We start from the raw sequence: 23500 nt of genomic DNA, 5'->3' as shown, positions 1-23500 counted from the left end.
AGCCCCTGCACATGTGACAGCCGTCTGCTGGTCTAAAGTCACCCCGATCCGTGACATATTGTGGGCAGCGGCTAAGGGATCTCGACAGTCACGGTGTGAATCGTGACATAGTGGTGGCAAGGCGGTGGGATATTAGAGCATTAGTGATTTGGTTTGAGCAATCATTCCTCTCACTAAAAACTTGCAGAAAGTTCTTGCGAGAACTCTGCGCAAATAGGTTTGGAGAAAGAACTCAGTGTTTATTAGTTGGCTTCAGGGACTGGAGAAGTACGCCGTGGCGTACTTAGATGACATTGCCATCTTCAGTCCTTCCTGGGATGAACACCTGCAGCATCTCGAGGAGGTGCTCGGGCGAATTCACCGAGCAGGACTGACTATCAAGCCGGGAAAGTGCCAGATGGGCATGAGGGAGGTTCACTACCTGGGGCACCAGGTAGGTGGTAACACCCTAAAGCCAGAGCCTGACAAAGTGGGCGTGATCGTGAACTGGCCCACTCCCAGGAACAAGAAACAGGTGATGTCCTTCCTGGGCACTGCAGGGTACTATAGGCGCTTCGTGCAGCACTATAGTAGCCTGGCAAAACCTTTGACGGACCTCACCAGGAAGAAGCTACCCCACATCGTCAACTGGACAGATGGCTGTGAGGGGGCCTTCCAGGCGTTGAAGACAGCACTGTGCAACGCCCCTGTGTTGAAAGCAGTCGACAGCAGTCGACCGTTCTTGGTACAGACCGACGCCAGCGAGTTTGGCCTTGGTGCTGTGCTCAGCCAGGTTGACTCGGAGGACCAAGAGCACCCCGTGTTGTACCTGAGCCGGAAACTTTTGCCGAGGGAAGTGGCCTACTCCACCATTGAGAAGGAGTGCCTGGCCATAGTCTGGGCCCTGCAGCGCTTGCAGCCCTACTTGTACGGGCGCACCTTCACTGTGGTGACCGACCACGACCCTCTGCGCTGGCTAAGCACCATGTGTGGAACCAATGGCAGGTTGCTACGCTGGAGCCTTGCCCTTCAGCAATTTGACTTCACCATTAAACACAAAGCGGGCAAAGAGCATGGGAATGCAGATGGACTCTCCCGCCAGGGTGAACCCACGGAGGTGCGCATGGAGGCATACCGAGAGGTTCTGCCGCCGTAGCGCACGCTAAAAGGGGGAGGTGTCACGATATGGTATGAAATATCATAAGTTAGTTTTCTTGCTAGCATGCGGGGGCTAAACCCCCCTCTCTCTGGTTCTCTTTCCTTCCCTGTGTTTCTAACTGTGTAGAAGAGCTTGCCTTGTGGGGGAGTTTTATTGACGAAAGGTATTTACGACTGGCATAGCTGCAAGAGAAATTTGTGTTAGCAGGAACTGGTAGAGAAACTTCTAGAACGCATGGGAGTTCTTTGTTCTGTTTTTGGAAGATATTATGCAAACCGTTTAAGTTATGGACACGAAAATATATATTCTTATTTTTCCTCGATGGATCTACCCCTCACTCGAAACACAGGTTTCTAGCTCCATCTGGTACAGAGGTAGGGATTTCTCTGTCAGTGTGCGTGACAAATAGGACATATTTGATCTCATCGGAATGCCCACGATACTACGAGATGAATGATGGGTATGGTGCGATTATTTTATGTTCTGCAGCGAAGTTACGGGCATCAGATATATTTAATGCCCAGTGAGTAATACTGAAGAAGTAGGAGGGGTTGGAAAAGCCAGCCCTTTCTGTGAGGTCACAGCCTGCAGGTTTTAAGTTGCTGGGAGACTTTCAGGAGGCAGATTTGGAGTTTTTCCTGGACAGACCTGAGCACGCCCAATGAGCTGGGACGTGTGGTTGCCTGCAATGCAATGATCTAAGAACATGTGAGTGTTATCTTTTCTTCCTTTAATCCTTTTATTTTCATAATTACCTTGTACATATTTGCAATTGTCTCATTTGTAACATCTTTGTAAAATATTTTATAAACACTGCCTAAAAATCATTTATGGGGTATAATATTTATTACTAGTTCGTTCTCCATGCTCTAAAAACGTACCCTGTCTTTGAAGGGAATTTACGCTACTGTTTTGGGTTAGCAGCCGGACCCGTTTAATCGGCGCTGGTGGCAGCTTACCGTGTGCCAGCTGTTGGGGGGTCACTGTAGCGACTGCGGCTTGATAATTATTGTTCCTGCCTGCGTGGGAGTAGTTATCGCGTCGCTGCAGCGCGCCCAATAGCCAGTACATAGCAGGCAGCCTTTCTGGTGACTAATTACCCCAGGTGCAGTACCTAATCTGACCTGAGAGTAAGGGGGGCGCCAGAGAGCTGCAAGTGTTAAGTGGAACTGTAAGCGGGATAGACACAAATCCCTGCAGTTCCTGGTATACTGAAGAGCAGTGGGATACCTAAAATAAGCCCCTGCTGTAAACAAGAGGGCAATAGCCTCGTGTGTGTTTTTTCATCACATTGTGGCAGTGGAGGGATAACTAGGATAAGCCCCTGCACATGTGACAGCCGTCTGCTGGTCTAAAGTCACCCTGATCCGTGACATATTGTGAGCAGCGGCTAAGGGATCTTGACAGTCACGGTGTGAATCGTGACAGTATAGATCACTTACATCTATGTGTATAGATCACTTACATTTATGTGTGTAGATCACTTACATCTATGTGTATAGATCACTTACATCTATGTGTATAGATCTCTACATCTATGTGTATAGATCACTTACATCTATGTGTATAGAGCACTTACATCTGTGTGTATAGATCACTTACATCTATGTGTATAGATCACTTACATCTATGTGTATAGATCACTTACATATATGTGTGTAGATCACTTACATCTATGTGTATAGATCACTTACATCTATGTGTATAGATCACTTACATCTCTGTGTATAGATCACTTACATCTATGTGTGTAGATCACTTCCATCTATGTGTATAGATCACTTCCATCTATGTGTATAGATCACTTACATCTATGTGTATAGATCACTTAGATGTATGTGTATAGATCACTTACATCTATGTGTGTAGATCACTTACATCTATGTGTATAGAGCACTTACATCTATGTGTATAGATCACTTACATCTATGTGTATAGATCACTTACATCTATGAGTATAGATCACTTACATCTATGTGTGTATAGATCACTTACATCTATGTGTATAGATCACTTACATCTATGTGTGTAGAGCACTTACATCTATGTGTATAGAGCACTTACATCTATGTGTATAGATCACTTAGATGTATGTGTATAGATCACTTACATCTATGTGTATAGATCACTTACATCTATGTGTGTAGATCACTTACATCTATGTGTGTAGAGCACTTACATCTATGTGTGTAGATCACTTCCATCTATGTGTGTAGATCACTTCCATCTATGTGTGTAGATCACTTACATCTCTGTGTATAGATCACTTACATCTATGTGTATAGATCACTTACATCTATGTGTATAGATCACTTACATCTATGTGTATAGATCACTTACATCTATGTGTATAGATCACTTACATCTATGTGTATAGATCACTTACATCTATGTGTATAGATCACCTACATCTGTGTATAGATCACTTACATCTCTGTGTATAGATCACTTACATCTATGTGTATAGATCACTTACATCTATGTGTATAGATCACTTACATCTATGTGTATAGATCACTTACATCTATGTGTATAGATCACTTACATCTATGTGTATAGATCTCTACATCTATGTGTATAGATCACTTACATCTATGTGTAGATCACTTACATCTATGTGTATAGATCACTTACATCTATGTGTATAGATCACTGACATCTATGTGTATAGATCACTTACATCTGTGTGTAGATCACTTACATCTATGTGTATAGATCACTTACATCTATGTGTATAGAGCACTTACATCTATGTGTATAGAGCACTTACATCTATGTGTATAGATCACTTACATCTATGTGTATAGATCACTTACATCTATGTGTATAGATCACTGACATCTATGTGTATAGATCACTTACATCTATGTGTGTAGATCACTTACATCTATGTGTATAGATCACTTACATCTATGTGTATAGATCACTTACATCTATGTGTATAGAGCACTTACATCTATGTGTATAGATCACTTACATCTATGTGTATAGATCACTTACATCTATGTGTATAGATCACTTACATCTATGTGTGTAGATCACTTACATCTATGTGTATAGATCACTTACATCTATGTGTATAGAGCACTTACATCTATGTGTATAGAGCACTTACATCTATGTGTATAGATCACTGACATCTATGTGTATAGATCACTTACATCTATGTGTATAGATCACTTACATCTCTGTGTATAGATCACTTACAGCTATGTGTATAGATCACTTACATCTATGTGTATAGATCACTTACATCTATGTGTATAGATCACTTACATCTATGTGTATAGATCACTTACATCTATGTGTATACAGCACTTACATCTATGTGTATAGATCACTTACATCTATGTGTATAGATCACTTACATCTATGTGTATAGAGCACTTACATCTATGTGTATAGAGCACTTACATCTATGTGTATAGATCACTTACATCTATGTGTATAGATCACTTACATCTATGTGTATAGATCACTTACATCTATGTGTATACAGCACTTACATCTATGTGTATAGATCACTTACATCTATGTGTATAGATCACTTACATCTATGTGTATAGATCACTTACATCTATGTGTATAGAGCACTTACATCTATGTGTATAGATCACTTACATCTGTGTGTATAGATCACTTACATCTATGTGTATAGATCACTTACATCTATGTGTGTAGATCACTTACATCTATGTGTATAGATCACTTACATCTATGTGTATAGATCACTTACATCTATGTGTGTAGATCACTTACATCTATGTGTGTAGATCACTTACATCTATGTGTGTAGATCACTTACATCTATGTGTATAGATAGATCACTTACATCTATGTGTATAGAGCACTTACATCTATGTGTGTAGATCACTTACATCTATGTGTATAGATCACTTACATCTATGTGTATAGATCACTTACATCTATGTGTGTAGATCACTTACATCTATGTGTGTAGATCACTTACATCTATGTGTATAGATCACTTACATCTATGTGTATAGATCACTTACATCTATGTGTGTAGATCACTTACATCTATGTGTGTAGATCACTTACATCTATGTGTATAGATCACTTACATCTATGTGTGTAGATCACTTACATCTATGTGTATAGATCACTTACATCTATGTGTATAGATCACTGACATCTATGTGTATAGATCACTTACATCTATGTGTATAGATCACTTACATCTATGTGTATAGAGCACTTACATCTATGTGTATAGATCACTTACATCTATGTGTATAGATCACTTACATCTATGTGTGTAGATCACTTACATCTATGTGTATAGATAGATCACTTACATCTATGTGTATAGAGCACTTACATCTATGTGTGTAGATCACTTACATCTATGTGTATAGATCACTTACATCTATGTGTATAGAGCACTTACATCTATGTGTATAGATCACTTACATCTATGTGTATAGATCACTTACATCTATGTGTATAGATCATTTACATCTATGTGTGTAGATCACTTACATCTATGTGTATAGATCACTTACATCTATGTGTATAGATCACTTACATCTATGTGTATAGATCACTTACATCTATGTGTATAGATCACTTACATCTATGTGTATAGATCACTTACATCTATGTGTATAGAGCACTTACATCTATGTGTATAGATCACTTACATCTATGTGTAAAGATCACTTACATCTATGTGTATAGATCACTTACATCTATGTGTATAGATCACTTACATCTATGTGTATAGATCACTTACATCTATGTGTATAGATCACTTACATCTATGTGTGTAGATCACTTACATCTATGTGTATAGATCACTTACATCTATGTGTATAGATCACTTACATCTATGTTATGACCCCAATGGCGAGGGTCTCAGAGGAACGTGGAAGTCTGCAGAATACAAAAATCCAGCTCATAGGGCAGTGGTAACTGGGTTGACCATATATCTACTCCTAACGCCAACACTAGAAGTAGCCGGGGATCATTCCTACGTTGATTCTAGATGACACGCGCCAGCCGGAGAATCTAGCTACCCCTAGTAGAGGAAAACAAAGACCTTTCTTGCCTCCAGAGAAGGGGACCCCAAAGCTGGATAGAAGCCCCCCACAAATAATGACGGTGAGGTAAGAGGAAATGACAAACACAGAAATTAACCAGGTTTAGCACAGAGAGGCCCGCTTACTGATAGCAGAATAAAGAAAGGAAACTTATATGGTCAACAAAAACCCTATCAAAATCCACACTGGAAATTCAAGAACCCCCGAACCGTCTAACGGTCCGGGGGGAGAACACCAGCTCCCTAGAGCTTCCAGCAAAGGTCAGGATATAGATTAGGAACAACCTGGACAAAAATACAAAACCAAAACAAATAGCAAAAAGCAAAAGGCAGACTTAGCTGATATAACTGGAACCAGGATCAGTAGACAAGAGCACAGCAGACTAGCTCTGATAACTACGTTGCCAGGCATTGAACTGAAGGTCCAGGGAGCTTAAATAGCAACACCCCTAACTAACGACCCAGGTGCGGATAAAAGGAATGACAGAAAAACCAGAGTCAAAAAACTAGTAACCACTAGAGGGAGCAAAAAGCAAATTCACAACAGTACCCCCCCCTTAGTGAGGGGTCACCGAACCCTCACCACGACCACCAGGGCGATCAGGATGAGCGGCATGAAAGGCACGAACTAAATCGGCCGCATGAACATCAGAGGCGACCACCCAGGAATTATCCTCCTGACCATAGCCCTTCCACTTGACCAGGTACTGAAGCCTCCGCCTGGAGAGGCGAGAATCCAAGATCTTCTCCACCACGTATTCCAACTCGCCCTCAACCAACACAGGAGCAGGAGGCTCAGCAGAAGGAACTACAGGCACAATGTACCGCCGCAACAAAGACCTATGAAATACATTGTGAATAGCAAACGACACAGGAAGATCCAGACGAAAAGATACAGGATTAAGGATTTCCAATATCTTGTAAGGCCCAATAAAACGAGGTTTAAATTTGGGAGAGGAGACCTTCATATTCTTTGAACCTGGTAAATACGAGACAACAAAATCAAAACGGGAGAAAAACAATGACCAGCGGGCCTGTCTCGGATTAAGGCGTTTAGCAGACTCGAGATACATCAGATTTTTGTGATCAGTCAAGACCACCACACGATGCTTAGCACCCTCGAGCCAATGACGCCACTCCTCAAATGCCCATTTCATGGCCAACAACTCCCGATTGCCCACATCATAATTTCGCTCGGCAGGCGAAAACTTCCTAGAGAAAAAGGCACAAGGTTTCATAACAGAGCAACCAGGGCCTCTCTGCGACAAAACGGCCCCTGCCCCAATCTCCGAAGCATCCACCTCAACCTGAAAGGGAAGTGAGATGTCAGGCTGGCACAAAACAGGCGCCGAAGTAAACCGGCGTTTCAACTCCTGGAAAGCCTCCACGGCAGCAGGAGCCCAGTTAGCTACATCGGAGCCCTTCTTGGTCATATCCGTCAAAGGTTTCACAATGCTAGAAAAATTAGCGATAAAACGACGGTAGAAGTTAGCGAAGCCCAAGAACTTCTGAAGACTCTTAACCGACGAGGGCTGAGTCCAATCAAGAATAGCTCGGACCTTGACTGGGTCCATCTCCACAGCAGAAGGGGAAAAAATGAACCCCAAAAAGGGAACCTTCTGCACACCAAAGAGACACTTTGAGCCCTTGACAAACAAAGAATTTTCACGCAAAATTTTAAAGACCAACCTGACCTGCTCCACATGCGAATCCCAATTATCAGAAAAAACCAAAATATCATCCAGATAAACAATCAAAAATTTATCCAGATACTTCCGGAAAATGTCATGCATAAAGGACTGAAAAACTGAAGGCGCATTGGAGAGCCCAAAAGGCATCACCAAGTACTCAAAATGACCTTCGGGCGTATTGAATGCGGTTTTCCATTCATCACCTTGCTTAATGCGCACAAGGTTGTACGCACCACGAAGGTCTATCTTGGTGAACCACTTGGCACCCTTAATCCGGGCAAACAGGTCAGACAACAGCGGTAAAGGATACTGAAATTTGACAGTGATCTTATTTAAAAGCCGATAATCAATACAAGGTCTCAAAGATCCGTCCTTTTTTGCCACAAAAAAAGAATCCCGCACCAAGAGGGGAAGAAGACGGACGAATATGTCCTTTCTCCAGAGACTCCTTGATATATGAACGCATAGCGGTATGTTCAGGTACCGACAGATTAAACAGTCTTCCCTTAGGAAATTTACTGCCTGGGATCAAATCTATAGCACAGTCACAGTCCCTATGAGGAGGCAGTGCACTGGACTCAGACTCACTGAAGACATCCTGATAATCAGACAAATACTCCGGAACTTCCGAAGGCGTAGAAGAAGCAATAGACACAGGCAGGGAATCCCCATGAATACCACGACAGCCCCAACTTGAGACTGACATAGCCTTCCAGTCCAGGACTGGATTATGGGTCTGTAACCATGGCAGCCCTAAAACAACCAAATCATGCATTTTATGTAAAACCAGGAAACGTATCACCTCGCGGTGTTCAGGAGTCATGCACATGGTAACCTGTGTCCAATACTGCGGTTTATTTGCTGCCAATGGTGTAGCATCAATACCCCTAAGAGGAATAGGATTTTCTAATGGTTCAAGAGTAAAACCACAGCGCTTAGCGAATGAGAGATCCATGAGACTCAGGGCAGCACCTGAATCTACAAACGCCATGACAGGATAAGATGACAGTGAGCAAATCAAAGTTACAGACAGAATAAATTTAGGTTGCAAATTACCAACGGTGACAGGACTAACAACCTTAGCTACACGTTTAGAGCATGCTGAGATAACATGTGTAGAATCACCACAGTAGTAGCAGAAGCCATTCCGGCGTCTATGAATTTTCCGCTCATTTCTAGTCAGGATTCTATCACATTGCATTAAATCAGGTGTCTGTTCAGACAACACCATGAGGGAATTTGCGGTTTTTCTATCACATTGCACCGAATTAGGTGTCTGTTCAGACAACACCATGAGGGAATTTGCGGTTTTTCTATCACATTGCACCGAATTAGGTGTCTGTTCAGACAACACCATGAGGGAATTTGCGGTTTTGCGCTCCCGCAACCGCCGGTCAATTTGAATAGCCAGTGCCATAGTGTCATTCAGACCTGTGGGAATGGGAAAACCCACCATAACATTCTTAATGGCTTCAGAAAGGCCATTTCTAAAATTAGCGGCCAGTGCACACTCGTTCCAATGTGTCAGCACGGACCATTTCCGAAATTTTTGGCAATACACTTCAGCCTCGTCCTGCCCCTGAGACATAGCCAGCAAGGCCTTTTCTGCCTGAATCTCAAGATTGGGTTCCTCATAAAGTAAACCGAGCGCCAGAAAAAACGCATCAAGATCAGCCAATGCCGGATCTCCTGGCGCCAGCAAAAAAGCCCAATCCTGAGGGTCGCCCCGTAAGAACGAAATCACAATTTTTACTTGCTGAGCAGAATCTCCAGATGAACAGGGTCTCAGGGACAAAAACAATTTACAATTATTCACGAAATTCCTAAACTTAAACCTGTCTCCGGAAAACAGTTCAGGAATCGGTATTTTAGGTTCTGACCTAGGATTTCTGATAACATAGTCTTGTATGCCCTGCACACGAGTAGCCAGCTGGTCCACACTTGTAATCAAGGTCTGGACATTCATGTCTGCAGCAAGCATAGCCACTCTGAGGTAAAGGGGAAGAAGAAAAAAAAAACTCAGAATCTTCTTTCTTATAATCCCTCTTCTGCAATGCATTAAACATTTAATACTGGCCTGGCAAACTGTTATGACCCCAATGGCGAGGGTCTCAGAGGAACGTGGAAGTCTGCAGAATACAAAAATCCAGCTCATAGGGCAGTGGTAACTGGGTTGACCATATATCTACTCCTAACGCCAACACTAGAAGTAGCCGGGGATCATTCCTACGTTGATTCTAGATGACACGCGCCAGCCGGAGAATCTAGCTACCCCTAGTAGAGGAAAACAAAGACCTTTCTTGCCTCCAGAGAAGGGGACCCCAAAGCTGGATAGAAGCCCCCCACAAATAATGACGGTGAGGTAAGAGGAAATGACAAACACAGAAATTAACCAGGTTTAGCACAGAGAGGCCCGCTTACTGATAGCAGAATAAAGAAAGGTAACTTATATGGTCAACAAAAACCCTATCAAAATCCACACTGGAAATTCAAGAACCCCCGAACCGTCTAACGGTCCGGGGGGAGAACACCAGCTCCCTAGAGCTTCCAGCAAAGGTCAGGATATAGATTAGGAACAAGCTGGACAAAAATACAAAACCAAAACAAATAGCAAAAAGCAAAAGGCAGACTTAGCTGATATAACTGGAACCAGGATCAGTAGACAAGAGCACAGCAGACTAGCTCTGATAACTACGTTGCCAGGCATTGAACTGAAGGTCCAGGGAGCTTAAATAGCAACACCCCTAACTAACGACCCAGGTGCGGATAAAAGGAATGACAGAAAAACCAGAGTCAAAAAACTAGTAACCACTAGAGGGAGCAAAAAGCAAATTCACAACACATCTATGTGTGTAGATCACTTACATCTATGTGTATAGATAGATCACTTACATCTATGTGTATAGATCACTTACATCTATGTGTATAGATCACTTACATCTATGTGTGTAGATCACTTACATCTATGTGTATAGAGCACTTACATCTATGTGTGTAGATCACTTACATCTATGTGTATAGATCACTTACATCTATGTGTATAGATCACTTACATCTATGTGTATAGATCACTTACATCTATGTGTATAGATCACTTACATCTATGTGTGTAGATCACTTACATCTATGTGTATAGATCACTTACATCTATGTGTGTAGATCACTTACATCTATGTGTATAGATCACTTACATCTATGTGTATAGAGCACTTACATCTATGTGTATAGATCACTTACATCTATGTGTATAGATCACTGACATCTATGTGTATAGATCACTTACATCTATGTGTATAGATCACTTACATCTCTGTGTATAGATCACTTACAGCTATGTGTATAGATCACTTACATCTATGTGTATAGATCACTTACATCTATGTGTATAGATCACTTACATCTATGTGTATAGATCACTTACATCTATGTGTATACAGCACTTACATCTATGTGTATAGATCACTTACATCTATGTGTATAGATCACTTACATCTATGTGTATAGAGCACTTACATCTATGTGTATAGATCACTTACATCTATGTGTATACAGCACTTACATCTATGTGTGTAGATCACTTACATCTATGTGTATAGATCACTTACATCTATGTGTATAGATCACTTACATCTATGTGTATAGAGCACTTACATCTATGTGTATAGAGCACTTACATCTATGTGTATAGATCACTTACATCTATGTGTATAGATCACTTACATCTATGTGTATAGATCACTTACATCTATGTGTATACAGCACTTACATCTATGTGTATAGATCACTTACATCTATGTGTATAGATCACTTACATCTATGTGTATAGATCACTTACATCTATGTGTATAGATCACTTACATCTATGTGTATAGAGCACTTACATCTATGTGTATAGATCACTTACATCTATGTGTATAGATCACTTACATCTATGTGTATAGATCACTTACAGCTATGTGTATAGATCACTTACATCTATGTGTATAGATCACTTACATCTGTGTGTATAGATCACTTACATCTGTGTGTATAGATCACTTACATCTATGTGTATAGATCACTTACATCTATGTGTGTAGATCACTTACATCTATGTGTATAGATCACTTACATCTATGTGTGTAGATCACTTACATCTATGTGTGTAGATCACTTACATCTATGTGTGTAGATCACTTACATCTATGTGTATAGATCACTTACATCTATGTGTATAGATCACTTACATCTATGTGTGTAGATCACTTACATCTATGTGTGTAGATCACTTACATCTATGTGTATAGATCACTTACATCTATGTGTGTAGATCACTTACATCTATGTGTATAGATCACTTACATCTATGTGTATAGATCACTGACATCTATGTGTATAGATCACTTACATCTATGTGTATAGATCACTTACATCTATGTGTGTAGAGCACTTACATCTATGTGTATAGATCACTTACATCTATGTGTATAGATCACTTACATCTATGTGTATAGATCACTTACATCTATGTGTATAGATCACTTACATCTATGTGTATAGATCACTTACATCTATGTGTATAGATCACTTACATCTATGTGTATAGAGCACTTACATCTATGTGTATAGATCACTTACATCTATGTGTAAATATCACTTACATCTATGTGTATAGATCACTTACATCTATGTGTATAGATCACTTACATCTATGTGTATAGATCACTTACATCTATGTGTATAGATCACTTACATCTATGTGTATAGATCACTTACATCTATGTGTATAGATCACTTACATCTATGTGTGTAGATCACTTACATCTATGTGTATAGATCACTTACATCTATGTGTATAGATCACTTACATCTATGTGTATAGATCGCTTACATCTATGTGTATAGATCACTTACATCTCTATGTATAGAGCACTTACATCTATGTGTATAGATCACTTACATCTATGTGTATAGATCACTTACATCTATATGTATAGATCACTTACATCTATGTGTATAGATCACTTACATCTATGTGTGTAGATCACTTACATCTATGTGTATAGATAGATCACTTACATCTACGTGTATAGATCACTTACATCTATGTGTATAGAGCACTTACATCTATGTGTATAGAGCACTTACATCTATGTGTATAGATCGCTTACATCTATGTGTATAGATCACTTACATCTATGTGTATAGATCACTTACATCTATGTGTGTAGATCACTTACATCTATGTGTATAGATAGATCACTTACATCTATGTGTATAGAGCACTTACATCTATGTGTATAGATCACTTACATCTATGTGTATAGATCACTTACATCTATGTGTGTAGATCACTTACATCTATGTGTATAGATAGATCACTTACATCTATGTGTATAGAGCACTTACATCTATGTGTGTAGATCACTTACATCTATGTGTATAGATCACTTACATCTATGTGTATAGATCACTTACATCTATGTGTATAGATCACTTACATCTATGTGTGTAGATCACTTACATCTATGTGTATAGATCACTTACATCTATGTGTATAGATCTCTACATCTATGTGTATAGTGCACTTACATCTATGTGTATAGATCACTTACATCTATGTGTATAGATCACTTACATCTATGTGTGTAGATCACTTACATCTATGTGTATAGATCACTTACATCTATGTGTATAGATCACTTACATCTATGTGTATAGAGCACTTACATCTATGTGTATAGATCACTTACATCTATGTGTATAGATCACTTACATCTATGTGTATAGATCACTTACATCTATGTGTGTAGATCACTTACATCTATGTGTATAGATCACTTACATCTATGTGTATAGATCACTTACATCTATGTGTATAGATCACTTACATCTATGTGTGTAGGTCACTTACATCTATGTGTATAGATCACTTACATCTATGTGTATAGATCACTTACATCTATGTGTGTAGATCACTTACATCTATGTGTGTAGATCACTTACATCTATGTGTATAGATCACTTACATCTATGTGTATAGATCACTTACATCTATGTGTATAGATCACTTACATCTATGTGTGTAGATCACTTACATCTATGTGTATAGATAGATCACTTACATCTATGTGTATAGATCACTTACATCTATGTGTATAGAGCACTTACATCTATGTGTATAGATCACTTACATCTATGTGTAAAGATCACTTACATCTATGTGTATAGATCACTTACATCTATGTGTATAGATCACTTACATCTATGTGTATAGATCACTTACATCTATGTGTATAGATCACTTACATCTATGTGTGTAGATCACTTACATCTATGTGTATAGATCACTTACATCTATGTGTATAGATCACTTACATCTATGTGTGTAGATCACTGACATCTATGTGTATAGATAGATCACTTACATCTATGTGTATAGAGCACTTACATCTATGTGTATAGATCACTTACATCTATGTGTATAGATCACTTACATCTATGTGTGTAGATCACTTACATCTATGTGTATAGATCACTTACATCTATGTGTATAGAGCACTTACATCTATGTGTGTAGATCACTTACATCTATGTGTGTAGATCACTTACATCTATGTGTATAGATCACTTACATCTATGTGTATAGATCACTTACATCTATGTGTATAGATCACTTACATCTATGTGTATAGATCTCTACATCTATGTGTATAGATCACTTACATCTATGTGTAGATCACTTACATCTATGTGTATAGATCACTTACATCTATGTGTATAGATCACTGACATCTGTGTGTATAGATCACTTACATCTATGTGTGTAGATCACTTACATCTATGTGTATAGATCACTTACATCTCTGTGTATAGATCACTTACATCTATGTGTATAGATCACTTACATCTATGTGTATAGATCACTTACATCTATGTGTATAGATCACTTACATCTATGTGTATACAGCACTTACATCTATGTGTATAGATCACTTACATCTATGTGTATAGATCACTTACATCTATGTGTATAGATCACTTACATCTATGTGTATAGATCACTTACATCTATGTGTATAGATCACTTACATCTATGTGTATAGATCACTTACATCTGTGTGTATAGATCACTTACATCTATGTGTATAGATCACTTACATCTATGTGTATAGATCACTTACATCTGTGTGTATAGAGCACTTACATCTATGTGTATAGATCACTTACATCTATGTGTATAGATCACTTACATCTCTGTGTATAGATCACTTACAGCTATGTGTATAGATCACTTACATCTATGTGTATAGATCACTTACATCTCTGTGTATAGATCACTTACATCTATGTGTATAGATCACTTACATCTATGTGTATAGATCACTTACATCTATGTGTATAGAGCACTTACATCTATGTGTATAGATCACTTACATCTATGTGTATAGATCACTTACATCTATGTGTATAGATCACTTACATCTATGTGTATACAGCACTTACATCTATGTGTATAGATCACTTACATCTATGTGTATAGATCACTTACATCTATGTGTATAGATCACTTACATCTATGTGTATAGAGCACTTACATCTATGTGTATAGATCACTTACATCTATGTGTATAGATCACTTACATCTATGTGTATAGATCACTTACATCTATGTGTATAGATCACTTACATCTGTGTGTGTAGATCACTTACATCTGTGTGTGTAGATCACTTACATCTGTGTGTATACATCACTTACATCTATGTGTGTAGATCACTTACATCTATGTGTGTAGATCACTTACATCTATGTGTGTAGATCACTTACATCTATGTGTGTAGATCACTTACATCTATGTGTGTAGATCACTTACATCTATGTGTGTAGATCACTTACATCTATGTGTATAGATCACTTACATCTATGTGTATAGATCACTTACATCTATGTGTGTAGATCACTTACATCTATGTGTGTAGATCACTTACATCTATGTGTATAGATCACTTACATCTATGTGTGTAGATCACTTACATCTATGTGTATAGATCACTTACATCTATGTGTATAGATCACTGACATCTATGTGTATAGATCACTTACATCTATGTGTATAGATCACTTACATCTATGTGTGTAGAGCACTTACATCTATGTGTATAGATCACTTACATCTATGTGTATAGATCACTTACATCTATGTGTATAGATCACTTACATCTATGTGTATAGATCACTTACATCTATGTGTATAGAGCACTTACATCTATGTGTATAGATCACTTACATCTATGTGTATAGATCACTTACATCTATGTGTATAGATCACTTACATCTATGTGTGTAGATCACTTACATCTATGTGTATAGATAGATCACTTACATCTATGTGTATAGAGCACTTACATCTATGTGTGTAGATCACTTACATCTATGTGTATAGATCACTTACATCTATGTGTATAGATCACTTACATCTATGTGTATAGATCACTTACATCTATGTGTGTAGATCACTTACATCTATGTGTATAGATCACTTACATCTATGTGTATAGAGCACTTACATCTATGTGTATAGATCACTTACATCTATGTGTATAGATCACTTACATCTATGTGTATAGATCACTTACATCTATGTGTGTAGAGCACTTACATCTATGTGTATAGATCACTTACATCTATGTGTATAGATCACTTACATCTATGTGTGTAGATCACTTACATCTATGTGTATAGATAGATCACTTACATCTATGTGTATAGAGCACTTACATCTATGTGTGTAGATCACTTACATCTATGTGTATAGATCACTTACATCTATGTGTATAGATCACTTACATCTGTGTGTATAGATCACTTACATCTATGTGTATAGATCACTTACATCTATGTGTATAGATCACTTACATCTATGTGTATAGATCACTTACATCTATGTGTATAGATCACTTACATCTATGTGTATTGATCACTTACATCTATGTGTATAGATCACTTACATCTATGTGTGTAGATCACTTACATCTATGTGTGTAGATCACTTACATCTATGTGTATAGATCACTTACATCTATGTGTATAGATCACTTACATCTATGTGTATAGATCACTTACATCTATGTGTGTAGATCACTTACATCTATGTGTATAGATCACTTACATCTATGTGTATAGAGCACTTACATCTATGTGTATAGATCACTTACATCTCTGTGTATAGATCACTTACATCTATGTGTATAGATCACTTACATCTCTGTGTATAGATCACTTACATCTATGTGTATAGATCACTTACATCTATGTGTATAGATCACTTACATCTATGTGTATAGATCACTTACATCTATGTGTATAGATCACTTACATCTATGTGTATAGATCACTTACATCTATGTGTAGATCACTTACATCTATGTGTATAGATCACTTACATCTATGTGTATAGATCACTTACATCTATGTGTATAGATCACTTACATCTGTGTGTATAGATCACTTACATCTGTGTGTATAGATCACTTACATCTATGTGTATAGATCACTTACATCTATGTGTATAGATCACTTACATCTATGTGTGTAGATCACTTACATCTATGTGTATAGATCACTTACATCTATGTGTATAGATCACTTACATCTATGTGTAGATCACTTACATCTATGTGTATAGATCACTTACATCTATGTGTATAGATCACTTACATCTATGTGTATAGATCACTTACATCTATGTGTATAGAGCACTTACATCTATGTGTATAGATCACTTACATCTATGTGTATAGAGCACTTACATCTATGTGTATAGATCACTTACATCTATGTGTATAGAGCACTTACATCTATGTGTATAGATCACTTACATCTCTGTGTATAGATCACTTACATCTATGTGTATAGATCACTTACATCTCTGTGTATAGATCACTTACATCTCTGTGTATAGATCACTTACATCTATGTGTATAGATCACTTACATCTATGTGTATAGATCACTTACATCTATGTGTATAGATCACTTACATCTATGTGTATAGATCACTTACATCTATGTGTAGATCACTTACATCTATGTGTATAGATCACTTACATCTATGTGTATAGATCACTTACATCTATGTGTATAGATCACTTACATCTGTGTGTATAGATCACTTACATCTGTGTGTATAGATCACTTACATCTATGTGTATAGATCACTTACATCTATGTGTATAGATCACTTACATCTATGTGTATAGATCACTTACATCTATGTGTATACAGCACTTACATCTATGTGTATAGATCTCTTACATCTATGTGTATAGATCACTTACATCTATGTGTGTAGATCACTTACATCTATGTGTATAGAGCACTTACATCTATGTGTATAGATCACTTACATCTGTGTGTATAGATCACTTACATCTATGTGTATAGATCACTTACATCTGTGTATAGATCACTTACATCTCTGTGTATAGAGCACTTACATCTATGTGTATAGATCACTTACATCTGTGTGTATAGATCACTTACATCTATGTGTATAGATCACTTACATCTATGTGTATAGATCACTTACATCTGTGTGTATAGATCACTTACATCTGTGTGTATAGATCACTTACATCTGTGTGTATAGATCACTTACATCTATGTGTATAGATCACTTACACCTATGTGTATAGATCACTTACATCTATGTGTATAGATCACTTACTTCTATGTGTATAGATCACTTACATCTATGTGTATAGATCACTTACATCTATGTGTATAGATCACTTACATCTATGTGTATAGATCACTTACATCTATGTGTATAGATCACTTACATCTGTGTGTATAGATCACTTACATCTGTGTGTATAGATCACTTACATCTATGTGTATAGATCACTTACATCTATGTGTATAGATCACTTACATCTATGTGTAGATCACTTACATCTATGTGTATAGAGCACTTACATCTATGTGTATAGATCACTTACATCTGTGTGTATAGATCACTTACATCTACGTGTATAGATCACTTACATCTCTGTGTATAGAGCACTTACATCTATGTGTATAGATCACTTACATCTATGTGTATAGATCACTTACATCTATGTGTATAGATCACTTACATCTATGTGTATAGATCACTTACATCTATGTGTATAGATCACTTACATCTATGTGTATAGATCACTTACATCTGTGTGTATAGATCACTTACATCTGTGTGTATAGATCACTTACATCTATGTGTATAGATCACTTACATCTATGTGTATAGATCACTTACATCTATGTGATGCTGGCTGTGCTCTCTCTCATTTCTAGGTGCAGGATCTAACACCCGGCCTGGAAATGGATCAGCGGTGTCATTTGCATCAGGTACAGTCCACATGAGCTGCCTGACACCTGATGAGCAGGTAGATGTTGTGTACAGGGAAGTTATGGTCACAGGTTGTCAGCGGCATTCCTGATGATGCTGGTGTACTGACGAGACCTCTTATATTCGTTGGTGGTAACAAGGGATTTGGAAAACAATTTTCTCCCCCTCTAGATGTCCTGTATTATTGCTCCATTGCTTGATTGAATTTTTTTGATGACGCTGCCCAGGCGATCAATAACTACTCATCATACAGAACTACTCCTCTCATCTTAATAAGGACATAGAGTCAAAAATACCAAAAAATTAAACACAATTTTTATTTAGAATTACATACACATATAATCAATGTTAATTACATGGATCTCATTAAATACGTGAATGAATCCAAAAGTGTGTATAATGACCGAGGGAAAGATCGGGAAAAAGAGAAAGGAACGATGAGGATCTGTAATCAGCCCAACAACATTAACCAAATAATGGTGTTTACGATCAGTAATGTGTGGCAGAATATAACTGCAAGTACTCTGTTTAAATCACAACACCATCACAACATCCTTAACTCAATACGCCCATCATCCCTGCATTTATATAGATAAATAAAGGCAATAATTACCCATAAGTGTAGCCAATTCCCGTTGAGACCTCAGCCATAAACTCCGGCGCGCGTTTCACGTGCAAATAGTCTCGCTGCCTCAGAGGGCCCTAAATCAAAAATATTTCCTGGATTCTCACATTCCTCAACCAAGAATCTGCAAAAACCCTAGTCCATGCCCACATCATCTCCCACCTTGACTACTGCAACCTCCTGCTCTGTGGCCTCCCCTCTAACACTCTCGCACTTCTCCAATCTATTCTAAACTCTGCTGCCCGACTAATCCACCTGTCCCCAGCTATTCCCATTAATAGTCCTCCCTGTAACCGCACGCTGAGCGAGCTGAGAACTGAATGATAGGCTTATCACCCCCTAAAGGTCCGCCGTTACCGGGTACCGAAGACGATAGCCCACCGGGCTCACCAACAAAGAACATGCAGTCTCTTGGCGACAGTCGGCGGGTCCGTGACTTTAGGCTGCGTTCACATGGCCAGTAATCGTCAGGTAGGACGGATCCAGCAGCGATCAGTGACTTGTGCAGACACAGCTTTTATTTGTCCTACTAAAATAACTTGATTTCCACTGGAACCGTTTTTAACTCTGAAGTCTATGGAAAACGGATCTGGTAAATAGTTATCAGTTTTTCTTTTATTTGTAAAGAATCCATTTTTTCTTCATGGATCAGTTTGAATCGCAGAAAACAGATGGATATTTAACAGATCCGTTCTCCATAAACTTCAATGCTAAAAAACGGATCCAGTTGAAATTAGTTTATTTTAATAGGACACAAGCGCTGTGTCTGCACAAGTCACTGATCGCTGCTGGAACCGTTCTACCTGACGATTACTGGACATGTGAACGCAGCCCCAGTTGTATGTAACCACTGCTGTGGATGGAGACTATCGCTGCCCATTGAAGTCATCCTGTGAAGAGTCTCTTTAGGATGGTTAACAGGTTTCCCCAGAGATCCAGACACCACTCTTAGCCATCTGTCTTGTGGTTGCTGTTTAATCTTTAGTTTCAGTTAATGATATGCTCGTGCTCCTGGGCGGGGCTGTGGGAGTCTCCATGTGGTGCTCTGACCAATATGGCTTCTGTCAGGTCACTTATCCCTCACTGCCCACCCCTTAGTTTACCTAAAGAATATTAAATATGTATATATATATATATCTTGAAAAATATATCTTTTGTGGTCAAGGAAAGCCTACGAAAAGACGCTTACATCAAATTCACTATTTAAGCCTTCTGGTTCCAGAGTCTGCAGATAATGGACACGTTTTCATTTTGGTTCCCTGTCCCCAACCTCGTCTACTGGTTGGAATCTGCTCAATCCTCTGCTGCGTCGGTTGTGACATTTTTTGGAAAGGACTTCGGATAACCTTTCACGTCGGGTGGTGGATTTGCGTTGAGGTGTTCTATCCCTCACCGGTTGGGTTGTCTCACCTACATATAATAGTCCACAGGGACACTTAATTGCACATACCACATAGGTAGATTAACACGTGAAGTCTCCCGTAGGCTGAATGCCCTTCCCTGTGTGCGGGTGATGAACATGTCACCTTTAAGTACATTGCTGCACTGAAGGCAGGTGAGACAGGGGAACGTGACCTTTTTGGGTGTCCCTGAAGAGGATTGTGAGATGGTTCTGTTCTGAGACCCAATATTCGCCCAAGTCAACTTATTTTTTTAGATTAGGAGGTCAACAAAAGCTGGGTATAAATGGTTTCTGGACCTCTACTGTCTGGGGGCAGCTTTTTCTTAGAATAGACCAGTTTCTCCATAGGGCCCTAAGAATCCTGAAAAACAGAAATGTTCTCTTTTAGAACAAGGGTTAGCAGTCAATACTGAAATATACATGGTTCTACCTATTATCACTGTTGCCCCACCCTCATCTGCCAGTTTATCAGTAATGGACCACGATGCCTGTTTATCTGATTCTTTAAGATTAGAGGGACAGTGGAGAAGATTCCTATCTATGTTCCTTCTTAGTTCTGCCATATCTTTGTCCAGGTGAGAAATAAATGTCTCAATCGGATGACTGTTTTTAGATGGCTTAAAATAACTTTTTGTTTTAAGACCTAGGTCGTGAAAATTGATCGGAGTGGTGGAAGATGGAGGTTCTACCATTCTTACTCCCTGGGAGGCAAATAATGCCTTTAATCTGAGATTATGATAGAATGTCGGTAGGTCAATCTACAATTGGAAAACATTAAATTTGTATGAAGGGCAAAATGATATGAGCTGGACTGGGGTGAGACATTTAGATGAGATATTAATGACAAAGGATTCAAGGGTTCCTGGGATCTCGTGGATCTCCCAGTTTCTGTAACATTGGCCCCTGCATCTCGTTTTCCTCTTCTTGATGGTCAACGCTGTTGGCCTAAACTCCAATCTCATCACCTGCATCGTTCCCTTCCACCATCCTTGATGTCTGAAAAAGATGAGTCTATTGAACTTTGATGTGTGCGAAAAGATCATAGTTGAAAGGAGCAGTCCTGCCATTTATAAACTTTTTCGTAAGTAATTCTCAGTGTCAATTAGAAATTTAAGGGGTAACGAGAACTGATTTGGCTAGGTGAGAGGTTAGAAATTTCTGTCTTACCTTCTTCTCTGACTCTTGGTGTCGAATCCAAAGTGTTTCTTGCGTTCTGGCTTCAAATTCTTCTGTAAATGAGGAGATGGAAGTTGTGTTTCTATAGACTTTATCGTTTCTCGTTTAGAGTTAATGGCTTTGTGTAAAAGGTATAAGATCAATGTTAATAAGTCATAGGAGCACTTACTGTATGTAAGATCTGTTCGAAAGTATTATAGTATTCCGAGTGCTCCTAAAAGACGGTTGGTCTAAGGTTCACCCTAAGACTTTTGGTTATCCTCTGAACGCAAAAATATTTAGTTACAGTGACACAATGTAGCTCTCTAGATTCATAAAGTGTCTGGATTCTTGTTTGTCATCAAAACAGTCCATAACCCATCTCCTACATATAACTCCGAACTAATCTCCTGATGTCTTCCAACATGCAACCTCTGGTCCACCCAAGATCTCCTTCTCTCCTCCACACTCGTATGTTCCTCACCCTATGGATTCCAAAGACTCCGCGAGGAGTAACGCCTATCCCCCTACCAGATATAATACAGGCGGCTAATTCACATTGTTTGCCCTCTGCATTCGCTGTTTTATTGTTGGTCGGGGATAAAAGTTTTATTTAATAAATCCATTGGTTGGTAGAAGTTTCATATCTTTTCTCTAAAAGGACAAACTGTAAATAACATTTACTAATGCTTTGTGATGGTGGAAACGTGGTGCCACCGTCAGGAGATGCAACTCAGTGCTGCAGCTGCGAGGTTGGGGAATCTTCTTGGAATATGGACCCTGTAAGAGTCATGTCGGTCTGGTAGTCGGGGGCAGGTATATCTCGCCTAGATACCTGTCCTATGTGTGTTAGGCTGCTCTGTGTCTTCAGCATACTCATGGGTTAATTAGTGCAGGTTCAAAAGATGACCAGCTGGAGGAATCAGGCGTCAGCCTGGGGCACACAGAATGTCTGTCTGTGTGAGACACATGTGAGTAAGAGCTGTGCTCATGACCTGTGTTATGTTTGCTGGGAGGGAGAAGCCCCCCCAGTTGTTAGATAGGAACGTGTTTGTC

General features: G+C 38.8%; 1 protein-coding gene across 1 annotated transcript in view; it reads left to right on the top strand.

Annotated features, from left to right (window-relative positions):
- Positions 1-23500, top strand: part of LOC143781443 (C-type lectin domain family 2 member D-like) — a 214294-nt gene that overhangs the window by 147493 nt on the left and 43301 nt on the right. The window contains exon 5 of the mRNA XM_077268088.1: positions 19208-19261. Coding sequence (XP_077124203.1) covers positions 19208-19261 — 54 coding nt within the window. The remainder of the gene's footprint in view (positions 1-19207; positions 19262-23500) is intronic.

The sequence above is a fragment of the Ranitomeya variabilis genome, chromosome 1, assembly GCF_051348905.1.
Source record: "Ranitomeya variabilis isolate aRanVar5 chromosome 1, aRanVar5.hap1, whole genome shotgun sequence".
NCBI lineage: Eukaryota > Metazoa > Chordata > Amphibia > Anura > Dendrobatidae > Ranitomeya > Ranitomeya variabilis.
This window is presented reverse-complemented; position numbering and strand designations above follow the sequence as displayed.